Consider the following 25,730-nt stretch of genomic DNA (forward strand, 5'->3'; position numbering starts at 1 on the left):
TCAGCGCTACGGTACACCCCACAAGGTGTGCGAGAACATTGTGCGCGCTCCCGACTAGGTTTCTGAGCGTTGGTGGCATCAGACTCGGTTTCCTGGCATCATAAGGAATAAAAACAGCTTCCTGGAGGAAAGCATTGGGTACATTTTCAGCACTTTGTAACATATGGATCAGCACGGATATGTACGTTAGAACGAAAAGTACTGAAATATTAAGGTGATGGTTTCGCTGCATGTATTTTGGCTGTCTAATGTTAATATCTAAAGAAAAAATGCTTTGATTTTGTGACAAATAATGCTGACATGAAATATGAGCTCCGACACAGTACCCGTGTTGGAACTGGCCCCTGGAATACAGGGCTACATTAAACCACGATATGCTGGTTTGATAAATACCAGTAATTGTAAAGTGGTTCGCTCTTGAATTTCCTGTATGTCAATCGGCGCCGCTGTGCAGTGTTGTGGGCCATTTTTATACCACCAGCACTATGTTTCAGCTAATATTGAAAGCAACTGTATTCCTTCTTTTAAGGGGGGGGGGGGGGGGGGTTTAGCGTCTAACCACAGTTCCAAAGTTATCAGTTAGCTCAAGATGCGCCTGCATGTGTTTCTAATATCCAGTATGTTGGCACGGATTCAATAGCGAAAGAGCGCTATCTTATCAGATTGCGCGCGTGAAGCGAATACTGGCGTACATTCTCCATCACATTTGCCGACCCGAGATTGCGCTGCGATGTACGAGCATTCCAATCTGACGAACCGACGCCTTGATCCGTAGATCGGAATCAGAGGAAGCACTTTGCGCGCAGCCATCGGTATCTTTGAGTGTTATTTTCTTTTCCAGCGCAAGCTCATCTTATAATGAGTAACATTCGTGACTGACTCTTTTGGAAGTGTTTTGTTCTTCACATCACTACAACGTGAGAGTATAGAGGTGCTCCATCTTCATTGAGAGAATACTAGGAAATGGACTAGGCCTTTTCTTGCGTATGCGTTTACACATTAACCACACCAATTTATTTTCCATAACTTACGTTTTAATTTAGGGGGCTGTAAAGCACAGCAACCTTTTACTAACAGGATGTTTTATTAACAAAGAAAATTTAAATGCTTATTAGTCGGCTTTCACTTCATGGTAAAGAATTCCAATAAAGATCTACTTACGATAATTAAAAGCCTATCTGTTTGACAGCGTTTCATCTGAGTTCCCCTTTGCAAGGTAATACAGACTTGCAGATTGTTCGTATTGGGCACCCTCGACATATGTCCAACCGCCAAAGAAAGGGTCATTCCGAATGTTTCATTTCAGGAAGGCGTGTTACCCTCCTGTCTTTCATTCCCGTTCGCAAACACGCATAAGACGAAAGTGCTGCTTGAAGAGCGTCGTTAGTCCAAGCCAACTAGCTACCGTAACTCACCTCGCCTATATCGCTGTCATTTAGGCTTAGATAAGAAATATTATTATTTTAAACCGACGCATCACGAATCCAAAAAGAGCTGCGCGCGACCAGCCCAGCTAGGTTTCTTTCATTTCGTACATCGTCGTAGCGGCTAATAGTAGCTCACGAAGCAGAGCACTGAGTGTGGATATGGCAGAGAAGGTGTTCTATATAATGCCTCGTCACCCACCGAAAATTGCCCGCCGTGCTACTGGCCTTTCCTAGAAAATTGTATATGTGACGCCCAGCCATTTGGAACACAGCAACTTTGTTTTGCGATGGGAGAGTCCAGGTGAGAGACGGGGTGGTTATGGAGATAAAGACACGCTATTTTCTGCAGTAACCTAGGCATGCATGAATGAATGCCTTTATTTATTGAGAAAAAGGAGGAGCAAGACTCAGTGGAAGCACGTCTCAGCAGACTGGGAAAGAAGCGGGGGACAAAGAGGAAAAGCTGGGGCCTGGGTGGCAGGCGAAGTCGCAGCTTAGAGGCGAGGGAATATAAGCAAGAGTTGGCGAAACCAGTTGAATTCCAGTGTAGATGTGTGATGTGCCGAGTAAATGATTGGAGTCACCGCCCAGCATCCGTCCTTTGCGGCAGTATAAGCTCCCACTGTTCTTGGTAACAAACCTTTACTGAAAACCAACCTTCGCAATTACTTATTCATCAGCCATGCCTAGCCACGTATTCCTTAGTGGCAGGGTCTGTGGATTACATCTACGCTGTCCCGACAAGTTACGACCATAACGTGGCACTTGCGGTTACGGATGCCATACTCGTGACTCTTACTATACTACTACTATACTGCGCGAATACTATAAACATGGGTTTACTGCACAAGTTAGTGAACAGACATTTTAGAACCGCGTTTTTCGCCTTACATACGCCCAACGCAAGCACCATTGTAGCATGTCACGGTGTGAGTCCCTTCAAGACAGAGACGCGAACGCAAACATAAGAACGTGTTAGAAGACAGGGTCTTGGGCCTCGTGCCAAACATATCCAAGCCAACAATATGTTAACAATCATGCCGTCGTTTCTATGCAAAGAGGTTGTGTATTTAAACTTCTGGAGTGACAGTCCAATCCGCCACCTACGGGAGCGCGTGAAGCCGCCGGGGGCCACATTGTTAGAGGAAAAGGAGTGCGGCCACAGTACGTGGCTGCGGTATACGCGCGACGCAACCTGTGCTTGCAATTCTGCGATGAAAAAATAAAGTTAAACCCCTTTAGGAAGTATATCAGTCCGCCATGTGGTGTCGCAGTTGTCAAAAATAAAATGTCATGGTGGTGGCTGCCTAGTGTGCTGTGTACAATATTGTTACGAGGAGTTGCGAAGAAATGGTTTTATTTACAGGAGAATTGGACGATGATGGTAGCGTGATCGTAGTGCAGCCCGGCCTCTCTAATTCCTCGTTTTCTTCGTCCTCTCTTTCTTCTCTTCCTGTCCGTGCCTTTCGTATCTGTTAAATTTCCCCGCAAGCAGACGAAGCCCGTGGGGCGAGTCAGGATGTACAAGCAGGGTAGAAAGGCTTCAGGCGAGCAATATGAGTCAGCTGAGTTCTGCTTGATCGCCGACCATTGCACAGGAGGCGATCTATGACGTAAGTGAGTTCGCTCAGGCGGTCCACAACTACAAATGGGCCTGAATATTGTGACAAGAACTTTTGGTACAATCCACGCTTGCGTTGCGGTGTCCAAAGGAGAAATAAGTCACCTTTTTGCAGCGATACTTGTACGTGACGGTCGTCGTATCGCTCTTTCGAATGACTTTGCGAGGCCAGAGTACGAAGACGAGCTATTCGACGCGCTTCTTCAGCGAGACACAAAGTCTTCGATACAGAATCATCACTGTGCAGAACGAAGGGTAGGAAAGTGTCCAGAGGGCTTCGCAGTAACGTTGCATACAGGAGGTAAAATGGGCTATAATTCGTGGTTTCGTGCTTCGCAGTGTTGTATGCATAAGTGATGAAGGGCAGCACGTCGTCCCAGTTCTTATGATTGGAGGAGACGTACATAGCAAGCATGTTAGTCAGCGTTCTGTTTGTCCTTTCAACGAGGCTATTGGTCTGTGGATGATATGGCATGGAATGACGGAACTGTGAAGTGCACAAACGAAGTAACTCTTCAATGGCATCAGCCGTGAACTGGCGACCACGGTGACCACGATCGCTGATGATGACACGTGGTGGGCCTTGACGAAGGACCACGGAACGGAGAAGGAAGGCCGCCACGCAAGCAGCGGTGGAAGACGGTATGGCTGCAGTTTCTGCATACCGTGTAAGATGGTCTACGCAGACAATTATCCAGCGGTTCCTGTTGTTAGATGGCGGGAATGGACCCAGAAGGTCAATGCCTACTTGCTCAAACGGCGTACTGGGCGGTGTCAATGGCCGAAGGGGACCCGGGGCTGCCGTGGTCGGTCGCTTGTGACGTTGGCACGTTTCACAACTAGCGACATAGCGACATAGCGCTTGGTTGCTTCGTACATCTTGGGCCAGTAAAAGCGCTCCTGCGTGCGGTGCAGCCTTCGTACGAAGCCGAAATGGCCGGATGTCAAATCGTCATGCATGGCGCGTAGAACCTCGGAGCGGAGACTCTCGGGGACAAGAAGCAGAAAACGCGCTCCATGCCCGGAGTAATTAGTTTTGTACAGCAATTTATCACGGACAGTAAAGCGACCGCTGCCTTTAGAAGTACGGGCGGCGACAAAAAGCGGATCAAGGGTAACATCATCCCGTTGTTCTCGCTGAAAGTCTGCCGCATCAGGGAACGTAGGAGTAACAGCAGCGAGACAGTCGTCAAAATTCTCAGCATCGCAGTCGGTAGTCGCAAGAGGAATCCGAGAGAAGCAGTCTGCGTCAGCGTGACGACGGCCACTCTTGTACCCACAAAGTCGTATTCCTGGAGGCGCAGCGCCTAACGTGCGAGGCGACCTGAGGGATCACGCAAACCGACCAGCCAGCATAAAGAATGATGGTCGTTGATAATCTTGAATGGTCTACCGTAAAGATAACATCGAAACTTTTGTACGGCGAAAACGGCTGCCAGGCATTCCTGTTCCGTGACCGTATAATTGCGTTCAGGTTTGCTCAGACAACGGCTGGCATATGCGACAACCTGTTCTGCACCACTGTGACGTTGTACAAGCACCGCTCCTATCCCGATTCCCCTCGCATCAGTGTGAACTTCAGTCGGGCAAGATGGATCGAAGTGACGCAAGAGGAGTGCTGACGTTAGTATAAACTTCGGTTGAGAGAATGATGCGTCACACTCTGGCGTCCAATTGAAGGATGCATTTTGTCGCAAAATACTTGTCAACGGGTAAACGATGTCGGCAAACCGGGGAAGAAAACGACGAAAATACGAACATAGGCCAATGAATGAGCGGAGTTCTCGTGTTGACTGCGGTGGCTTGAAGGAGCTCACTGCTTCAATCTTACGAGGATCGGGTCTGACGCCATCCTTGTCGACTAAGTGTCCCAGGACCAGTGTTTGACGTTCGTCGAACCCACACTTTTTTGAGTTTAGGACCAGTCCAGCTTTCTCAATCCAGTCGAGAACGAGGCTGAGGCGTTCGTTATGCTCTTCAAACGTGCGGCCAAAGATTACAACATCATCGAGGTAACACATGCATATCTCCCACTTTAGACCGCGTAGTACTGTGTCCATGAATCTTTCAAAGGTGGCAGGAGCATTGCAAAGGCCAAAAGGCATAACATTAAATTCGAATAGGCCATCTGGAGTCACGAAAGCGGTCCTTTCCTTGTCGGCAGGGTCCATAGGTATTTGCCAGTACCCCAATCGCAAATCAAGTGTTGAGTAGTAAGAAGCAGCGTGTAAGCAATCACTGACGTCATGGATTCGCGGTAGTGGATAGACATCCTTCTTCGTCACTGCGTTTAGATGTCTGTAATCCACGCATAATCTCCAGGAGCCATCTTTTTTTCGGACCAGGATTACTGGGGCTGCCCATGGACTAGATTACTCTTGAACGACACTTTTGTTCATCATCTCCTTGACTTGCTCGGCAATAAATTTGCGCTCGGACGATGACACTCGGTAGGGCTTCTGGCGGATGGGGTGTGCTGAGCCAGTATCTATTCTGTGACGAGCGCAGGACGCGGTATGACGGTAAATGAAGGGGTGCATCTCCATGCGTGAAATCAAATTCGGCCTCATGCCTGGCAAGGACTTGTACCAGTGCTTGCCGTTCCGATGTACCGAGAGCCTTGCTGATCATGCCAAGCATTAGCTCTTCAGAATGGCGATTATCGCAAGGAAAGTAAGCTGTAGAAACGTCCGTAGTTAGTGCCGCTATTGAAGTAGATGCGGCTTCATCGAAAAGAGCGATTTTCATACCGCGAGGAAGGACAACCGGCGTGGCGGAAGAGTTCAGCGCCCACAATGTGGCGACTCCTTTCGTCATTCACACGACAGAGCAGGGCACAAGTATATTTTTTAGCACCGTTTATGCGGAGAGGCCTAACTACAAGGTCAACACAATCAGTATCAACAGTAGTTGTAGAAACTCGAACGGGCGTCAGGCACCACGATGGTACAATCACTTCATCAAGAACACTGACTGTGTCTGTGTCCTTGTCTTCACTACCCAAGCTTTGTTCAGAATGTGCTGATATAAATAACTTGTTCAATGAGATTTCGCCACAACCACAGTCCACGGAAGCGCCGCACTGTTCAAGAAAATCGATACCAAGAATAACGTCGTGCGAACAACGAGAAAGAACAAGGAATTCCGACACAAACACTTTCCCAGCCAACAAAACACTCACAGCACAAACACCAAGGGGATGAAACCACTCGCCGCCTACTCCACGAAAGGTAATACCGTCGTTCCAAGAAAACATAACTTTGTGGCCTTGCCGGTTTTTCAAAGCGAGGCTCATCACAGACACAGTCGCCCCAGTATCAACTAACGCCATGGTCGGTATTCCGTCAATCGAGACATTCACTGTGTTTTTGAACATCACAACAGGCAGAGGTATTTCTTGCAAAGACCGTCCGGCGACCACACATCCACTGGCCGCGGATGCTAGTTTCCCGGGGGCGGTCAGGAAGAACGGCGCCGAGGGGACGCAGAGCGACGGGGACGGCTATTTGGAGGCGTGAAACTCTGCTCAGATGCTGGCGAATCGCTGCGTCTGGTCTCGTGTGAGAAGTGATCCCTTGGAAGCAAATCGGTCGTCCGCAGGTCATATGAAGTACGGGTTCTGGGTGGCGAGAACATCGATGGTGTCCTACGTGATTGACGGGCTTGGCGACAATACCGAACTATATGGCCTGTCGAACGACAGTTGTAGCACACGGGAGGGTCGCGGTTCACAGCGTCTACCTCGAAACGAATGGTAGACGGCTGCGGGCGGCGAGAAAGTTCGTGGTCATGTGGATAACGTGTCTCTGCTGCTTGCTGAAATCCGTTATATCTTTCATAAGTCGCGTCGTGGTAGTAGGGTCGGTGCTGTTCTTGTCGTGGCCTGACAGAAGTCGCAGGGCCTCGGGGGTAAAAACGCGGCTGCTCTTGTTGTGGCCGAGCGCCATAAGTAGGGCCTCTGTCGTAGAGACGTGACTGCTGTCGGGGCGCGAGTTCATAATCCTCAGTGCCCCTTGCCGCAGGATACGGGGAGAAGGATGCCACGTTTGGCTCAAAATCTGGTGGTAGGCGGAAGCTACGAGTGCCTGGATATGTCACATGCGCGTGCAGGCTGAGTTCTTCCCGAACTATTTGTCGGATCGTTGATTCAAGATCAAGGGGCTGGTTGCTGTCCACGCTTGCAACTGTCGTTACATTGGCTAGCCTGCCAAACTTCGGCGTTATGCGCCTCGTCTTTAGTTGCTCGAAAGTACGACAGTGCCGAATGATGTAAGCGACGGAAGCCAGGCTGTCTTTTGCAATGAGGAAATTGTAAACATCCTCGGCGATTCCTTTTAGGATGTGCCCGACTTTGTCTTCCTCGGACATTCCAGAGTCCACCATCCTACACAGCTTTATTACTGCCTCAATGTAGGTCGTGCAGGTTTCGCCTGGCACTTGCGCACGTTGCAGTAGCGTCTGTTCTGCCCTTTTCTTTTTCGTCGCGGAGTCACCGAATCGCTCTTTGATTTCCGAAACAGATCTTCCCCATGTTGTGAATGTTTCCTCGTGGTTGTCGAACCACACCAATGAAGTATCGGTTAGAAAGAACACGACGTTCGAAAGCTGAGAAGCGCTGTTCCACCTGTTGGCGGCACTCACCCGGTGATAATGGATGAGCCATTCCTCGACGTCTTCGTCCGATCTTCCGGCGAAGGGACGCGCATCTCTCAGTTGCAGAGCAGAACTTGGGGCAGCAGTCGGAATGGGCCGCTGTTCGTCTGCGTCGTGGGACATATTCAACTCCGGTAGATTCGGTGGGAGTCCAGCAAGGCGACGGCGCCGTCGAAGAACTTGTGGTTCAGCCTCCGTCTTCGGGTGTCGATTACGCAGCACCTTTCACCACAACTGTTACGAGGAGTTGTGAAGAAATGGTTTTATTTACAGGAGAATTGGACGATGATGGTAGCGTGATCGTAGCGCAGCCCGGCCTCTCTAACTCCTCGTTTTCTTCGTCCTCTCTTTCTTCTCTTCTTGTCCGTGCCTTTCGTGTCTGTTACAATGTGTTGCGAGAACTGAAAAACAGTCGCTTCCTGATTTCTTCATTCAGTAACCTGCCGCGTGCATGCCCTTTCGTCGATACGTGGTGCCGGCCCGTACTGACACAACGACATGACCCGAAATGTAGTATCCTTATGCCATTTCTTAAAAAGATCACTATTTGTGTAAATCAGCGTTTTTGGTTGAAACCAAGAAAAAAATATTCAACGGTAGGTATCATTTTTGTCCGGCATTTGAGTTCTAGCTGAAAAGAGTCGGTGAAAGCAAATTTACAATAAAGCTAAGGCGACCCACAATCTGCACACAGCCGCAAGCCTACATGCGCTCCACTGAGAATAACCTGCCAAAGTTAAGGTCATGTGTCAGCTGGCCGCTCAAGCAATCTTTACTTTTTTTTCGTTTCTGCATCCATTCTGCCTGCGTCTACGGCAAAAACGTGAAGTGGGATGGTGGTGGTGGTGGTGGTGGTGGTGAATTGTAGCAGCAGGCGGGTTTAGCCTGGCGAACAAGTCCGGCAATTGCTCCAGGCAGATAGATAAACAGAAATTGGTGGAGGCAGGTGGTAGCGTAATGGTTAGCGTGCCCATTTCCCAAATGCAAGATGGAGCATTTGGGAGATGGGCTCGAATCTCGGTGGTTTGTTTGTGAAGACAGCTTACTGTGGTCTCTGGTGACTGCGAAGCTCAGAATGAGGCGGCATCCTGACGACAACGGTCGCCGTCAACGTAACAGAATAAGCGGGCGTGCAAGGTCACGTCTAAAGCCGAAAGCACATTCGGAGGAAATACACTATACTCTTGCCGACAAAAAAAAACGTGATGAGTAACGAGCGGTGTTGTTGAGCGAGGCTGTAGACGGATAATGTCACCATAGACAGGAAAACGCTCCCATCCTGGTGCTCAGCGGAAATATACGTCGACAGTGTGTCAATTAGCGTGTAATTGATACTTCATTAAGGTCGTTGCGTGTTTGTGTTGTGTCTAGCAGGAGCTAGTAGCGTAAGAGATGACACTGGAGAGAAGGCGGTGAGCGAAGTCCGCGAAAAGTAATTGAGGATAGCCATATAGAACGTCGACGCCATGTTGAATAAAGCCTGCGACTTCAGTTGCTCAGCCGCCAGAAAGGCTTGTGTCGTAGCATACCGCTGGGCGTATTTGGTAACCACAGCGATAAACACACATTTTGCGGAAGTAAACAGAGGAAAGGGACGTAGTGAGTTGGCCGCCCTTTTCGAGCTCTGGCATAGTTTGAAAAAGGAATGTGGGGAAGTATGACGCACAAAATAGTATATGTCAACCCAAACGAATCAGCGTGGTCATACTTGCGCGACACGCCATGGTGGCCTGCCACCAATACATCATGAACTTGCAGTGATGAGAGTTTTCATTGCGTACTTGAGAATAAAAACGAGCACGTCAGAGACGTCCGAGGGACATTTCTAGGGTACAAGAGCACAACCCCCCCCCCCAAAAAAAAAATCACGAATATAAGCTTACGAATATGGGCGTCGTAAGATCGAGCACTTCGGCGCTTGTTGATCTTCTTTAGGATCACGTCAGCATTTCATTCAGCGTTTCTTTCTGAGAAAAAGAGTTGAAGGCGCCCGTTTATTTGCATCACAATGGCAGGCGTAACCAGGCAAACATTGACAGCATTTCATTAGAGAGTGCCTGCGTACTCTGTGGAGATTACGCATGACAATGACATCAAACGCAGAAAGCTTTGCTTACATCGATTCGCACATACATAGGATTCGCATAATTTTTTCACTCATTGAATTCAGTGCATTCTACGGTGTCATTCTTCGACAAAACAGATGGTACCGATTTTCGCGTAATGAGGATTGGAACAAATTGTCTCACCTTCCGGCTGTCACCTTTCTCCTACTGCCAACATTCCTTCCCCTCCGTAGTTGCTTAGCTTTTATTGGGTTCGGCTGCTAATCACGAGGTCTCGAGATCGAATCCCAACCACGGCAGCGGTATTTCAATGGGTGTGAAATGCGAAAACCCGCGTACTTAGGGCTAGGCACACGTTAAAAAATCCCAAGTGGTCTAAATTATTCTCGAATCCTCCACTACGGTGTGCCTCCTAATGTAAGCGTGGTTTTGGCAAGTAAAACCTCATAATGTGTTATGTAACATTCGTTAAGGATGTCCTGGGCAGTCGCACAACTCTTGAGTACAATTAAGCGTCAGGAGTTGTGCGCGAGGTCTTTGAGTATGTGGATAGCCTTTATGGCGTTCGATAGCTGCTAGTCTACATTGCGGCTATATAATAAAGGCGGAACGGCAACATGGTAGAGAATGGGGAGAACACACAAATCCCGCATATATTACTGCACAATAATTTTAAATATCGTTCTTGCTTCACGCACGTGGACAACCGCCATAGGAGACTACTTTGGAAACTAACTGCAAGTACTGTATATGTCGTACCCAATGGTGTACCTGGCCTGGTGGCCAGTAAATGGAGACGTAATATTGCGAACAGCTTCGGCTATAGCGTGCTAACGGACAACGACACAAACTGAAGTGACTAGTGCAAGAGTGGACAGGGAACACTAAAGACGCTACAAGGACAAGCGCCCAGTTGGATGTTTGCGCGCTTATCCTTGTCGCCTCTAGTGTCCCGTGTCCACTCTTGCGCTTGTCACTTTAGCATGGAATACCAACTAGCCCGGTCTCACAGCCTGCGACGACACAGGGACAGTTTGCTCAACTCTTGTATCGTGACTTTTGTGTTAAGGTGAAAAACCAACTTATCCATGCATATTTCTTAATGCTTAAGCACATCTAGATTTGCAGCTGCGGCGGTGGCCCATGTGTGCGCATTGCAATGTCGCTAGTGAAATAATTTTGTGCACCTTAACGAATTCGATAGTGGAAAATCAAAATCCGTCCACGACGGCGTCTCTAGTAGGCGCTGTGCGATGTTCGGACGTTAACAATGTATGCCGACTGAAGAAAGGCTGCCCCGAAGTACTTCTGACGATTAGGCTAGCTTCTTTACTCCGTAGAATGAAAAAAAGCAAAGGAAAAGAAAAAAAAAGAAGAAAAAAGAACCGCATCAAAAGCCCAGAATCAACCATTGCTCGTCGCGACTAAACGCTCTTAGGATGACGAGTAATTTCTAGGCGACGAGCGAATACGCTTGATCAAGAACACTGATAACACCGGCGGGACAAGCACTGTGGCGAAGTTCAATGCGCAGGGATAGCTTTTATTTTTTTTTTATTTTGTTTGGTTGACGTCATCACGCGTCACCGCGGGAAGTTTGAAAAGTTTAAGGTTAGTACGCCACGTGGTGGCACTCACGCGAACTAAACCCTCATGTCCAGAAAAGCTGGATACGATTCTTTGTCAAAAACGTCCTGCTGCGACATGGCGTCCCAGAAGTCGTCATCACCGACAGAGGAATGGCCTTTACAGCGGAGCTCACCCAAGCCATTCTGCAGAACAGTCAGACAAGGCACAGGAGGACAATGGCCTGCCACCCAAAGACGAATGGTCTTACAGAGCGGCTGAATAAGACCCTCGCCGACATGCTAGCAATCTACGTCGACGTCTAACATAAGACCTGGGATGCCTTCCTGCCGTACGTAACATTCGCTTACAACACGGCGGTACAAAAAACAACACAGATCCCGCAGTTCAAGCTGGTTTACGGCAGGAACCCGACGATGACTTTCTACGCCATGCTGCCGCACGTCACTGACGAGGAGAATCTTGACGTCTCTATCTATCTCCAGTGCGCCGAAGAAGCCCGACAGCTCGCCCGCCTGCGGATCAAGAACCAGCACAGGACCGACCGCCGACGCTACAACCTCCGGCGATGCTTCGTCGAGTACCAGCCCGGCTACCGTGGTTGGGTATGGACCCCTACACGCCGACGAGGACTCAGTGAGAAACTATTGCGACGCTATTTCGGACCCTACAAGGTCATCCTATGTATATATGCACTGGACTATGAAGTCGTGCCAGACGGCATTTCGCATTCGCAGCGGCGCCGCGCACGATTTGAAGTGGTCCACGTGGTGTGTCTTAAACCCTTTTACGGACGCTGGCGAACTGCCTTATTTTGTTGTTTTCGTTGCTACGAGTGCTTTTATTTATTACTTTCATTTATTTGCTGCATCGGGTCAATGCTTTTTTAAGAGGGGGGTATTTACACGTGTACTTGTCTTCATCGGCGACCGCTTAACCAATGTTATCGCACAGCGCAGGAGGCGCCTGCATGTATCGGAAGTTTCTGGAATGTTATCGAAGCTTCAATCCGCTGTCTGAGACCTAGCCTTGTGTAATATGATTGCATGTGTGCGCGGCGCGAATAATATAACACTTTGCGGAAGGCACGGGGGTCCTAGCGATTACTCTTGAACATATGGCAACTGATGTATAAAAGCCGATGCGCTTGACCCGCTGATCAGATTTTCGGCGATCACCGACTGTGTTCGTCACTGGCGTCGTTCTTTAGGTGTAGCCTGTTTTTGAGGGCACGCGTTCGCCCAATAAAACGCTAGTTTCGTCTTTCCCAGTTTGGCTGCTTTCTTCACCGTCACTACCACGTGACAGTATGTATGAACAGGACCATGATAGTTCGCTGTCTATGTGCTGACATTAACGCAGAAAGTGCAAGTATCACTGAAGGTCACGCAGACGCTCGTTCTTGTTGCCAAGACACTTCCCACATGCATAGCTGAAGCGGGAGGTGCTCGAAGCCGCCTGCTGCAGCGAACTGCGCGTCCTCTCTTGGGGACAAGTTATAGATGATGCCATGTAGTGAAAGCGAGGTGAGATAGTTCCCCATGACGGTGCGCGGTTGCCGCGACTGTCTTTTCCTTTACATTGAAAACCGAGGAAGGGCTATTAAAACGTGTGATTTTGTGACTCTATCTTGCCGTCACGCTTTTACCGCCAGGCTACAACCAGAAATCAAGGAATAATAGCCTAGCAGAACCACACCCCCATGGCCGCCAACGAATGGAGAAGTTGAACAGTTTATGAGGAAGTTAAAAAACTCGTCCATCATAGCAAGCTTGAGCAGAAAGATTAGAAAGTTAAGCTTGGATTTATTCCTAATGTTATGTTGTTCCCCGAGCAAGCACCAACACCACGAGCGCTATATGAACTGTCGCAAACGCATGCATATTCTCCCGCTCTATTGCACGCTTACTGCTGAGCAGACCGACCACGAAAACAAATTAGAAGAAGAAAATTAGCAGCACTCTAAGATAGGAATTGTTCGACCACATCAGTTTCGAATTCGTAAGCGAGTATTATGCCGACAACTGCAACGTAAGATGCTCACTCATTCCTATATTCCCATACTTTACACTATCAGCTCTAATCATGGATCACAAATGAAAGACGCTGGACGCAAGAAAGCTATTGTACACAACAGCAGTTTTCTTAAGGACGCGACAAATATACATGGGACTCCTCGAGAAAATTGTGAACTGGATACCGTGCCCTCACCATTCCCTTGTCTGGACTGTCGCCCCTCCACGACAATAGCCATGCATGGAAGTCGCCCCGGTTCACCTGCGCATGTCCCAACTAACCATTGCTTTCCAGACTTAATTTGCTCTGTGAACTGTGAACACTGAGTTTTTTGTTCAGTTGGGTAAACATAGTGCCTTTTATTGCTATATCTAGCCAATCATACGAAGACTGTTGGCAACTATATAGCGTGATTGCAGTTATGTGCTCGCTTTGTCTAACCGAATCAGTATAAGCAGTTGGCAACCCTGAAAACGCAGCAATGGCGCAAGGCAACGATATTTGTTTCAATCACGCCCGTTTTTAACCAGTCAGTCGTTACATTTGAAGGCACCACTTTCTCGTGCTCCTCTCTAGGGACAGCTAGCACCTTGAGGCTTCGTTTTAGGCCGCATAGCCTTCGATATCAGCCAACGTTTTCTAGGTGCGATGGTGATACATCCAAAGTAAAGAAGTAAGCTTGCGATGCTCTACAGTGTGCACCGCCTTAAAATGATGCTCTATTCCTGATATGCATCAGCGTGTCCACTGCACTCTCTAGAAAGGCTGGTACAATGCAAACTCAAGGTGATATAGTGAAGATCATGCATGTATGTCTTTATCCGGAACGTCCGAGGCTAAGTGAATATCATGCATGTAATGTCGAGCCGCAACGGCCGAGGGTAAGACGCTGCAAGAAAAGACACGTTCCGTGTGCCACGGGCGTGTTATACGAAATACGCTCACCACGTGGCAGAAGCTACTTTGGAGAGTTAACGACCGGACGAAGGAACGTGACCACACTGTTAACACTAACGGTGCCTACGGCCGACGTAGGTGCGAGCGATCGAGATTTACGACATAAACATAGTGCGGGTCCATAACGTCGAAACTTTTGCGCAACCGCATTCTACGAAGCTTTGCACTACCTTATCCTTATCTTCCTACGCAAACCTCAAGGGATAGCCTACATTTCTTCGCTAACTGCACCCAGCGGTAGCGCGGCTGAGGGCCTGTCATAATAACGAAAGAGGCGTTTAGAAGTGGCTCTATATGTGTTCAGCGAGTTAGGGTGTAAATGAAAGGTTAGAGTAGAATGTGCGTGATGTGGATCAACATCGGCCTTCTAATTGAAACATAATTTGGTAGGAGCCTGTTGAATTAAGGCAGGATATAATGTTACACTCGAGAAGCAGCTAGGTAAGGTCAAATGGTGGCGTTGTGGTAGCGTCTGTGACAGCTACGGTGCAGTCTCAGGTTCGATCCCGTGTTGCACTTTGTTTCTTTTTGGGGGGCGGAGCTTCTCTAACGTGGCAGTAAATGTTCACCCCTTGTATCTGACCATGTCAAATGACAGCAAGCAGCGTATCTTCACTGCCGCTGGACAACCAGATCTATTGCACCGCTGGGCACGCTTACGTTTATTACCTCGTTTTCACATGTGCTATCTAAAAACAGTATGTTTATTTCGGCTTTCTTACATGTGCACTCTAGCCCATGTAAACACAACGCAGTAAGCCTACTCAAACGCGTGACCCGATGGTCCTATGATTGTGGCTGTACGACAGCAGTGGGCACACAAGGCCTGCTCCTTGGTTTGTCGTACTTAAATAGTGAAAACTATTTTCGCCATGCCAGCCAAACTGTCGACGACAATGAAAGCACGGAAGAAAAGGAAATGTCCTTAACTGACATGCATCACAGCTGCACTGCGTAGAAATGCTCGATTTTACCGCAACGCTAATAAAATGATCGGTTTGCGAGTGTTTCTTTCATTTTTTATGTTTTAGTAATAACTAGTGACTGCAAACTGTTTCGGTTGTTGCCGCATAATTGTTCCAGATTTCGGATTTTCTGAAAGCCACTTGTTGTGATCTTTGTATCCGCTTATTATAAGTTTTATCTATGCCACCTTCAACACAAATGGCCAATTCTAAAGATCTGTTTTCTTACAAAAGTGAGCCCTCATACAGGTGCCCGCTACACTGATTCGATTTGTTAAAATTTTTTGTTAATTTGTGGGTCGCTGTTACTATTTGCACATCTTCGTAGACGAGCGCTGCTGCGAGGAAAGCACGTGTTCAGCTCGCTTATTATTCCCGGCCTATCTGAAGAGTGAAACGTGCGGAAACCATCGAGATGTGTCCGTCATACTTCCTTGAAAAGTTCCACAATAGTCTAACGTATCTGTCAAAAAAAATTAAGGCAGTGCGTTGGCTAACCTTTAGTTGCGACCTGAGCAAACAAAAGGCGTGTTTAGGCGCGCCCATCACTGCCTGCGGGTAGATCGTGTAGCGCCTTCAGAAAATGACGTCATTAGTTGCCTCTCTTCGGTCTTCTGCACCTTTTTGTGCCTCGTTTTGTGACATTTCCATCAAGATAAAAGTTCATTTTTTATTTGTACTCATAATACAAAACCTCTTCATGTACTTTAGTTCTATTCCCTATTTGTTATGTGTTATCTTAGCATTACGTTAGAGTACACCCTGTTTAACTTTTCAATGGCTCTCCTACCTTCATCATCATCATCAGCCTGTTCTATGTCCACTGCAGGACGACAGCCTCTCCCTGTGATCTCGAATTAGTCCTTTTCTGCGCCAACCGATTGCAACTAGCGCCCGCGAATTTCGTAATTTCATCGCTCGACCAAGTCTTCCATCGTCCTCGATTGCGTTTCCATTCTCTTGGTACCCTTTCTGTAACCATCATTGTCTAACGGTTATTAAACCGGCGTATTACATGACCTGTCTAGCTCCATTATTTTCTCTTCAAGTCAAAAACAGTATCGTCTATAACCGTTTGCTTCCTGATCCAAACCGCTCGCTTTCTGTCTCTTAACGTTATACCTTGCAATCTTTGTTCAATCGCTCTTTGAGCGGTCCTTAACTTGTTCTCCAGCTTCTTTGTCAGTCTCCAAGTACCTGCTCCATATCTCAGCACGGGTAAAATGCACTGATTGTAAATCTTCCTTTACAATGATAATGGCAAGCTTGCAGTCAGCAGCTGACAAAGTCTGCCGTATGCGATCCAACCCATTCTTATTCTTCTGTGAATTTCCTTCTCATGATAAGGGCTCCCTGTGATTATATGACCTAAGTAAGCGTGCCTCTTCATACACTCTAGAGACCGACCGGCGATCCTGAATCCTTGTTGCTTTGCCCGGCTATTTATCATTATCTTTGCGTTATGCATATTAATCTTCAATCCGACTCTTACACTCTCCCTCTTAAGGTCTTCAATCATTTGTTGCAATTCGTCTGCATTGTTGCTGAATAGAACAATGTCATGGGCAAACCAAAGGTAGCTGAGATATTCTCCGTCGAACTTTACTCCTAAGCCTTCCCAGTTTAATAGCTTGAATACTTCTTCCAAGCATGCAGTGAATAGTATTGGAGAGATTGTGTCTCCCTGCCTGACCTATTTCTATATAGGTATCTTCCTGCTTTCCTTGTGTAGAATTAGGGTAGCTGTAAAGTCTCTGTACACATTTTCCTACGTATTTACGGAAGCATTCTGTACTCCTTGATTACGCAATGCTGCTATGACAGTTAGTATCTCTACTGAATCAAATGCCTTTTCGTAATCTATAACAGCCATATGGAGAGGCTTATTGTACTCTGCGGATTTATCGATAACCTGAATAATGACATGAATTTGATCTATTGTAGAGTATCCCTTCCTGAAGCCAACCTGTTCCCTTGGTTGACAATAGTCCAGTGTTGCCCTTATTCTATTGGAGAATATTTTGGTAAATATTTTATATAATACTGGCAGTAAACTAATGGGCCGATAATTTTTCAATTCTTTAACGTCGCCTTTTTTTGTGGAATAGTTATTGTTTGCACTCTTCCAGTTGTCTCGGACCATTGCAGACCACGGACACATCGTATAAAGTGCCCCCAATATTCCAAGCATTATGTCCCCGCCATCTTTGATTCAATGTACTGTTATTCCATCTTGTCCTGCCACTCTTCCTCTTTTCATGCCATATGCAATGCCCTTCTGACCTTATCGCTAGCTATAGGAGGAGTTTCTGTATCCTGTTCATCGCTGTTTCTAATTGAGGTATCCTGACTCCTTTGGGTACTGCACAGGTTAGTATAGAATTCTTCCGCTGATTTTACTATATCTTCGACATTGCTGATAATATTACCCTGCTTATGTTTCTGTGCATACATCTTGGTTTGTCCTATGTCAAGTTTCTTCCTCATTGATTTAAGGCTGCGTCCATTTTTTATGCCTTCTTCAGTCTTTCTCCCGTTATAGTTTCGAATATTACTAATTTTCGCCTCGACGATCAGTTTTGCCAGATACGCGAATTCTATCTCTTGGGTTGGACACTTTTATTTTTTATCACTTCTATCATTTCCTTATTAGGTGCTCTGTTACTTGGGAGAGCTTGCCTACTGGTTGCCTTGGTGCGTTACCTGCCACTTCAATTGCTGCATCTTAAGCCCCCCTAGTAACGGTTTCACTCATTAGCTTTATGTCATCATCAACTCCCGGTTCTAAGGCTACATATTTATTTGCAAGTACCAGCCTGAACATGTGTGATTTTACCCTTATTCCCTCTAGGTTGACCTGTTTCTTGACCAATATTGCTCTTCCTCTCTTCACATTGAGGTGAATTTTAGCCCTCACTAACCCATGATCACTGCTCGTTACCCTATCTATCAATTTCACATGCTGCACTATGCTGGGATCAGCAGAAAATATGAAGTCCATTTCATTTCTTGTTTCACCTTTAAGGCTCTCCATATTCACTTTCTGTTGCTGCGCTTCCTGAAAATGGTGTTCATTATTCTATGCTTATTTCTGCCTGCAAATTCTACCAGCATCTCTCCTCTACTGTTACTAGAATCGACGCCGTAGTTGCCAACTGTTTTTCTGCAGCCTGCATTTCCCCCCCTTTTGCATAAAAGTCGTCCCTTACTACAGTATACTGAGTTTGCATTTTTCTCATCGCTAATTCAACATCTCCACAATACTTATCTACTTCCTCATCATCGCGGTTGGATGTTGCAGCGTAGGCTTGTACTACCTTTATTCTATACCTCTTATTAACTTAATTACGACTACATCCACCCGCTCAATAATCCTGTAGAATTCGTGAATCTTGCCCGCTATGTCCTTATAGAGTAGGAATCGTACCCCGCATTGCTTCTCGTATAGAGACCTCTATAGCAGAGGACATGTTCCTTAATCAGCAATGTATAAGCGTCACCAGTTCTTTTAATCTCCCTAAGGACGATGATATCCCAAACAATGTCTGATTGTGCCTCAAAGAGTCCTGCTAAGCTGGCCTTATTTGAGAGGGTTCGGTTGTTAAACGTTGCAAGGGTCATTTTCCATTGGTGGGCTGTCGGGACCCAGAGATTCTTAGCACACTTTGCTGCGTTACAGGTCTGGTCGCCACTATCCTACCTTACCTTACCTTACCGTTATCCTACCTTACATGCAGCTTTCTACCAAAACTAAGGTCTGCGAGACGCCAGCTTTCGATTACACGTGGTGATCCTTTGCCACTTTTAGGACTTTTTCTTAACCTTCTGTTCCAGTCGAACGAAGCGAATTAGCTGTATACATGGCTGCTAAGTAAAGCACTTGTCTGGATGAGCATTAGAAGCCAACAAACTCTGACACCAAGGACAACATAGGGGAATTTATTTGTGCTTAATAAATGAAATGAACGCACGATAAATAATGGAAATGAAAGTGGATGAAAAGACAACTTGCCGCAGGCGGAGAACGATCCCACAGCTTTCGCGTCCACCGCCAAAGTTTGTGAGTGATGGCGCTGGCTAACACTCCCAGGATTTTACTATGAAAACATAAATATCCAAGAAAATATATGAGGAAACGACGCCGCGGTACGTCAATTGCCAGAGCATTGCACGCGTAATGCCAAGGTTGTGGAATCGTTCCCCAACTGATGCAAGTTGTTTTTGCATCCACTTTCACTTCCATTAATTTATCGTGTCTTTATTTCATTTATTAAGGTCAAGAAAGTTCACTTATCTTGTCCTTGGTGTCAGTGTTTGTTGGCATCTTATGATATGAATAATATTAATGGACCCCCTCGGTTAACCACCTCTCTTCTCGTTTGTCAAGATGAACGAATGTTATCTTGTCTAAGCGCTGGCTGCAGTGATGCACAACTACTGTTAATCTCTCAAGGTCTCCATGTTTCAGGGAGAATTGTCTGTATACCAGAACAATGAAAACATGCGGAACTCTCTTTCCTTTTGCGGCTGAATTACTGGATCAAAGCACAATAGACAGTTGTGACACATCGGACGATGTGGTGACTCAAAGAATAAGTGGCAATCCACCAGTGAGGTGCCGATATTCCCCGAAGTTTCAACACATTCGCGTTCCCGGTCGGGTCCAGGAAAGTTTAGAAATATTATAAGCGTGTGGCATCAGAAAAGCGTGTGATAGGTGAGTGATCACAGTATTTCTGCTTGTTATAAAAAAAGAGCGTTCCTAAAGAGAAAATAACCTCCCTATCGGTTTCTTTTAATAGCTTCTGTGTTACAAAAAATTTGCTTCTTACATGGTAAGAAAAACATCGCTTCTTTGCCTCTGGGTCCTGGGCATTTCACGAATTCTCTGTTTCCGCGAAGATTCCGTTAAAAAGCTCATGATAAAAATAACCACAACAAAAGGAGAACATATACAGGAACAAAGCAGAGACAAAAGCGCTGCTCATTGCCCTTTTACTGCCCAAATTTCCTCATCATCAATGCAGGACCAACTAGACCAGCAATTAGTTCTTCTTATTCATTTCAAGGCTAGTGCAGGGTCCTCTGCGCTTGGCGTTCTCTCCTTACGTATTTCTGTCACTACATTTATATGTCTCGAAAAAAATATATCGTTCCCTATCTGCGAAAATGCCTAACTTAAAGCGAATAATGCAATGGTCAAACCTGCTACAAAGGCCTTTTATATGGATAATTTAATGAATCGGTCAATCGAGCGTTACAACGAGATGCTCACGAGCTTCTGTGGTCGTTGTTGTCGTATTGTGCAAAATTATAGCTTCTCATGTTGTAGATGAATTTGATAAAAATATTGTGCGATTTCCGTCAATATAGCTAGTGTTCATTTCTTGTCAATGAAACAATTTCGCAGATGTTTTCCAGTTCTGCATATGTAAAAATTCCTGGCTGACCAATATCCTTGCGTGACAAAAAAAAAATACTCAACTATTCTCCGCTTTCATTATTGCCTTTATGAAGCAGTTAAGCGATATCACAGTATACAAAAAGAACAGTATCGCTATTAATGTGTAGCATGGCGATGACCCTGTGGAGTACGTCAGATAAGACGTTTTATGCGTTTGCATTTTGCTGCCTCTGATGAAACAGCTCTCAAAGTTTTAGAGACCTACTGAGAAGTTCATGCCCTTCCAAATTGTTTAACAGAGCCTAATAGTGAAGAGGTTCAATTGTCGCCTAATTACCAAGATCTCTTGGGAAACGCCAAATTTTAATACTTTCTTAGTCACAGTGTTGTTAGTTTATTTTGTCACATACCTACCTGCAATGCCAATCAATTTATTATTACCAAATTCTGGCTGGTTTTCTTGCTAAGGAAGTATAATCTCATAACGGCTTTCTAATTCGCTTCGACATAGTTGTCTAGAACACCGCAGTGTCTGCGATCATTAACAAAATACGTGAATACAGTTATGGCTCGTTCTGACTTCCTTAAACTTTCGATGAAAAGCTGTCAGGCTTATTAGCAGTAAACTTGCGCGTATTCTTCGTATACTGCATAATTACTTAAATTTTCGCCTACCAATTTTTTGCACTTTCCAAAAATTCCACGTCCCCATTGCAAAGATATTGCTGTCATTTGAGCGCAAACGAGGCAAGGTCAGCATTGTAGGGTTTAAATATTACAGCCCAGGTCAGCAATTCAGGCGACACAATTACCAAAATATCTGAGAGCTTCCTTTATACAACTCACCACAAAATTCGCGGCGCACAACCTCCTTAAAAAGGCGAACAGAAAATGCTGTTTTCAGCACGGCTTATCTCTCAGCCTATATACGCTGCCTTTGCGCAATGAGTAACCTGTGTATATCAAAGACGCACACTCACCGTAGACGAGCTTAATCCTGTCCAACTTAGTGGCAGCCTCGAGTTTGGCAAACAGGCCAGAGAGGATACTCTTCTCTCGGATTACCGAGCTCAGCTCATGATGTAGCTCGGCCATGGCCAAACGTCGTCTTCTTCTTTACCACTCTGTTTGCTCTTGATGTCTCGAGGCAGTAACATATACTCATATTTTCACTTCCAAGAAGGGGCTTTGATTGTAGATTGGCCATTGGCGAAAAAATTGGGAATCCACTGTTAGAAAAAAACGCTCGGCTGATTGATCGTCACTGCAAATGACAGCCTGATTAAGGATTGAAAATAAAATAAATACGCACTGGTATGTGACCATAGAACAAAGCTCGGACACTTGACCTTTTTACAGCAAACCTTTCTATGGCTAGGGCAAACCGTTTTTTAGCGAGCAGAAACCCCTCCTCGAGAAGGCGAGTAAGAGAGCTCAAACGAGAAATTGCACGAAAAAATCACAAAGGGAAAGAACGTCCGTTTCTTTCTCATAGAAGCGCCATTTCGGCGGCCACCTGTGTCTGAAACCGCCTTTCTGTTACGTAGTTGGCTGTCACGTGGAACCAAAAAGGGACAAAGAACACACATATTAGCGCGCGATTAGCGGCCACAAAGGAAAAAAAATCGCCTTCGAATCGAAGCTCCGTTTTGGTGGTCACCTGTGCCTCAAACTGCCTTTTTGGGACGTAGTTGGCTCCAACGAGGAACCACAAAGGGATAAAGAACGCTCCCGTATCCTAGCTCGCGTTTAGCAGCCAGAAACGGACAGAGACCACCCTCGCATTCAAGCGCTGTTTTGACGTCCACTTGTGTCTGAAACCACCTTTTGTGCCAGTTGGCTCTGACGGAGAACCACAAAGCGACTCAGAACACACATCGTAGCGCGCGTTTAGCGGCCACAAATGGAAAGAGAGCGCCTTCGCATCTCATGGCGGTTGCAGCGGGCACCTGTGTCTGAAACCACGATTTTGTGAACTAGTTGGCTCCGACGTGGAACCATAAAGGGACAAAGAAAGCCCTCCCATCGAAGCACGCTTGCAGCGGCCGCCTTTGTATGAAGCCACTTTTTTGTGAGCTTGTTGGCTCCGTCGTGGAACCACAAAGGGAAAGAGAAAGCCCTCGCATCGTAGCACGTGTTTAGCTGCCACAAAGAGACTTAGAATGCTCTCGCATCGAAGCGCGGTTGCAGCTGCCGCCTTTCTCTGAAGCCACTTTTTTGTGACCTAGTTGGGTCCGACGTGGAACCAAAAAGGGAAACAGAAAGCCCTCGCATCGTAGCACGTGTTTAGCTGCCACAAACAGACAAAGAACGGTCTGGCATCGAAGCGCGGTTGCAGCTGCCGCCATTGTCTTAAGCCACTTTTTTGTGACCTAGTTGGCTCCGATGTGGAACCAAAAAGGGAAGCAGAAAGCCCTCGCCTCGTAGCACGTGTTTAGTTGCCACAAAGGGTCAAAGAACGGTCTCGCATCGAAGCGCGGTTGCAGCTAGAGCCTTTGTATGAAGCCACTTTTTTGTGACCTAGTTGGCTCCGACGTGGAACCACAAAGGGAAAAAGAAAGCCCTCGCATCATAGCACGTGTTTATCTAACGCAAAAAGACAAAGAACGATCTCGCATCGAAGCGCGGTTGCAGCTGGAGCCTTTGTCTGAAGCCACTTTTTTGTGACCTAGTTGGCTACGACGTGGAACCACAAAGGGAAAAAGAAAGACCTCGCATCGTAGCACGTGTTTATCTACCAAAAAAGGAAAAAGAACGATCTTGCATCGAAGCCCGGTTGCAGCTGACACCTGCGTGCGAAACCACCTTTTTTGTGACATAGTTGGCTCCGACGTGGAACTACAAGGGGACAGAAAGCTCTCGCATCAGAGCGCGCGTTTAGTGGCCAAAAAGGGACAAAGAATGCTCTGGTATCGAAGCGCGGTTGCAGCGGCCATCTTTGCCTGAAACCATCTTTTTGTGACGTCGTTGGCTCCGACATGGAACCACAAAGAAATACAGTACGCTCTCGCATCGTAGCGCGCGTTTAGCGGCCAATAAGGGTCAAAGAACGCTATCACATTGAAGCGCGGTTGCAGCAGCCACCTGTGTCTCAAACCACCTTTTTGTGACGTTGTTGGCTCCGCCGTGGAACCACGAAGGAACGAAGAAAGCTCTAGTATGGTCAAAGGCGTGGCAGTTTGGGCGAGTTGGTGCGTCACGACTTTTTTAGGCTTGCAGCACAGCTCAGAAAGAGAAAAAAGGAAGTTGGAAGGCTTAATGAAAGGAAACGAAGAACAAAGTGAGCGCGAACATGGTAGCGCGCATTCAGCTGCCACAAAGAAAAAGAGACCGCCCTCGCATCGAAGCTTCGTTTTGCCGCCCACCAGTGTCTGAAACTACCTTTTTGGGACGTAGTTGGCTCCAACGGCGAAACACAAAGGCACAAAGAAAGCGCTTGTATCGCAGCACGCGTTGAGCTACCGCAGAGGAACAAAGAATTATCTCGCATCGAAGCCCAGTTGCAGCTGAAACCTGTCTCTGAAACCACCTCTGTGTGACGTAGTTGGCTCCGACGTGGAACCACAAAGGAACAAAGAAAGCGCTCGCATCGTAGCATATGTTTAGCTGCCACAAAGAGACAAAGAACGGTCTCGTATCGAAGCCCGGTTGCAGCAGCCACCTGTGTCTGAAAACACCTTTTTGTGACCTTGTTGGCTCCGACGTGGAACCACAAAGGAAAACAGAAAGCCTTCGCATCGTAGCATGTGTTTAGCAGCCACAAAGGCCCAAAGACTGCTCCCGCATCCGAGCTCGCGTTTAGCGGCTACAAACGGACAGAGACCGTTCTCGCATTCAAGCGCTGTCTTGAAGTCCAGTTGTGTCTGAAACCACCGTTTAGGCCGTTGACTCTGACGGAGAACCACAGAGGGACAAAGAACACACATCATAGCGCGCGTTTAACGGCCACAAAGCGAAATAAACTGCCCTCGCATGGCATGTCGGTTGCAGCTGCCGCCTTTGTCTGAAGCCACTTTTTTGTGACCTAGTTGGCTCCGACGTGGAACCACAAAGGGAAACGGAAAGCCCTCCCATTGTAGCACGTGTTTAGCTGCCACAAAGAGACAAAGAATGCTCTGGTATCGAAGCGCGGTTGCAGCTGCCGCCTTTGTCTGAAGCCACTTTTTGTGACCTAGTTGGCTCCGACGTGGAACCACAAAGGGAAACAGAAAGCCCTCTCATCGTAGCACGTGTTTAGCTGCCACAAAAAGACAAAGAACGGTCTCGCATTGAAGCGCGGTTGCAGCTGCCGCCTTTGTCTGAAGCCGCTCTTTTGTAGCCTAGTTGGCTCCGACGTGGAATCACAAAGCGAAACAGAAAGCCCTCACATCGTAGCACGTGTTCAGCTGCCACAAAGAAACAAAGAATGCTCTCGCATCGAAGCGCGGTTGCAGCTGCCGCCTTTGTCTGAAGCCACTTTTTTGTGACCTACTTGGCTCCGACGTGGAACCAGAAAGGGAAACAGAAAGCCCTCGCATCGTGGCACGTGTTTAGCTGCCACAAAAAGACAAAGAACAGTCTCGCATGGAAGCGCGGTTGCAGCTGCCGCCTTTGTCTGCAGCCAATTTTTTGTGACCTAGTTGACTCCGATATTGCCGAGTAATGATATTGCCGGTTTTGCGTTAAGAGACAAAACCGGCAATATCATTACTAATATGGATGAGATAGTTCAAGTGGCTGAGGAGTTCTATAGAGATTTATACAGTACCAGTGGCACCCACGACAATAGTGGAAGAGAAAATAGTCTAGAGGAACTCGAAATCCCACAGGTAACGCCGGAAGAAGTAAAGAAAGCCTTGGGAGATATGCTAAGGGGGAAGGCAGCTGGGGAGGATCAGGTAACAGCAGATTTGTTGAAGGATGGTGGGCAGATTGTTCTAGAGAAACTGGCCACCCTGTACATGCAATGCCTGATGACGTCGAGCGTACCGCAATCTTGGAAAAACGCTAACATAATCCTAATCCATAAGAAAGGGGATGCCAAAGACTTGAAAA

General features: G+C 46.9%; 1 protein-coding gene across 1 annotated transcript in view; it reads right to left on the reverse strand.

Moving 5' to 3' along the window:
• The window catches only part of LOC142574420 (receptor expression-enhancing protein 5-like), a 208,947-nt gene extending 186,994 nt beyond the window's left edge, over positions 1–21,953 (reverse strand). The window contains exon 1 of the mRNA XM_075683507.1: positions 21,677–21,953. Coding sequence (XP_075539622.1) covers positions 21,677–21,791 — 115 coding nt within the window. The 5' untranslated portion in view covers positions 21,792–21,953. The remainder of the gene's footprint in view (positions 1–21,676) is intronic.
• Between the last annotated feature and the right edge of the window lie 3,777 nt (positions 21,954–25,730).

Source organism: Dermacentor variabilis, chromosome 3 (genome assembly GCF_050947875.1).
Source record: "Dermacentor variabilis isolate Ectoservices chromosome 3, ASM5094787v1, whole genome shotgun sequence".
NCBI classification, from domain to species: Eukaryota; Metazoa; Arthropoda; class Arachnida; order Ixodida; family Ixodidae; genus Dermacentor; species Dermacentor variabilis.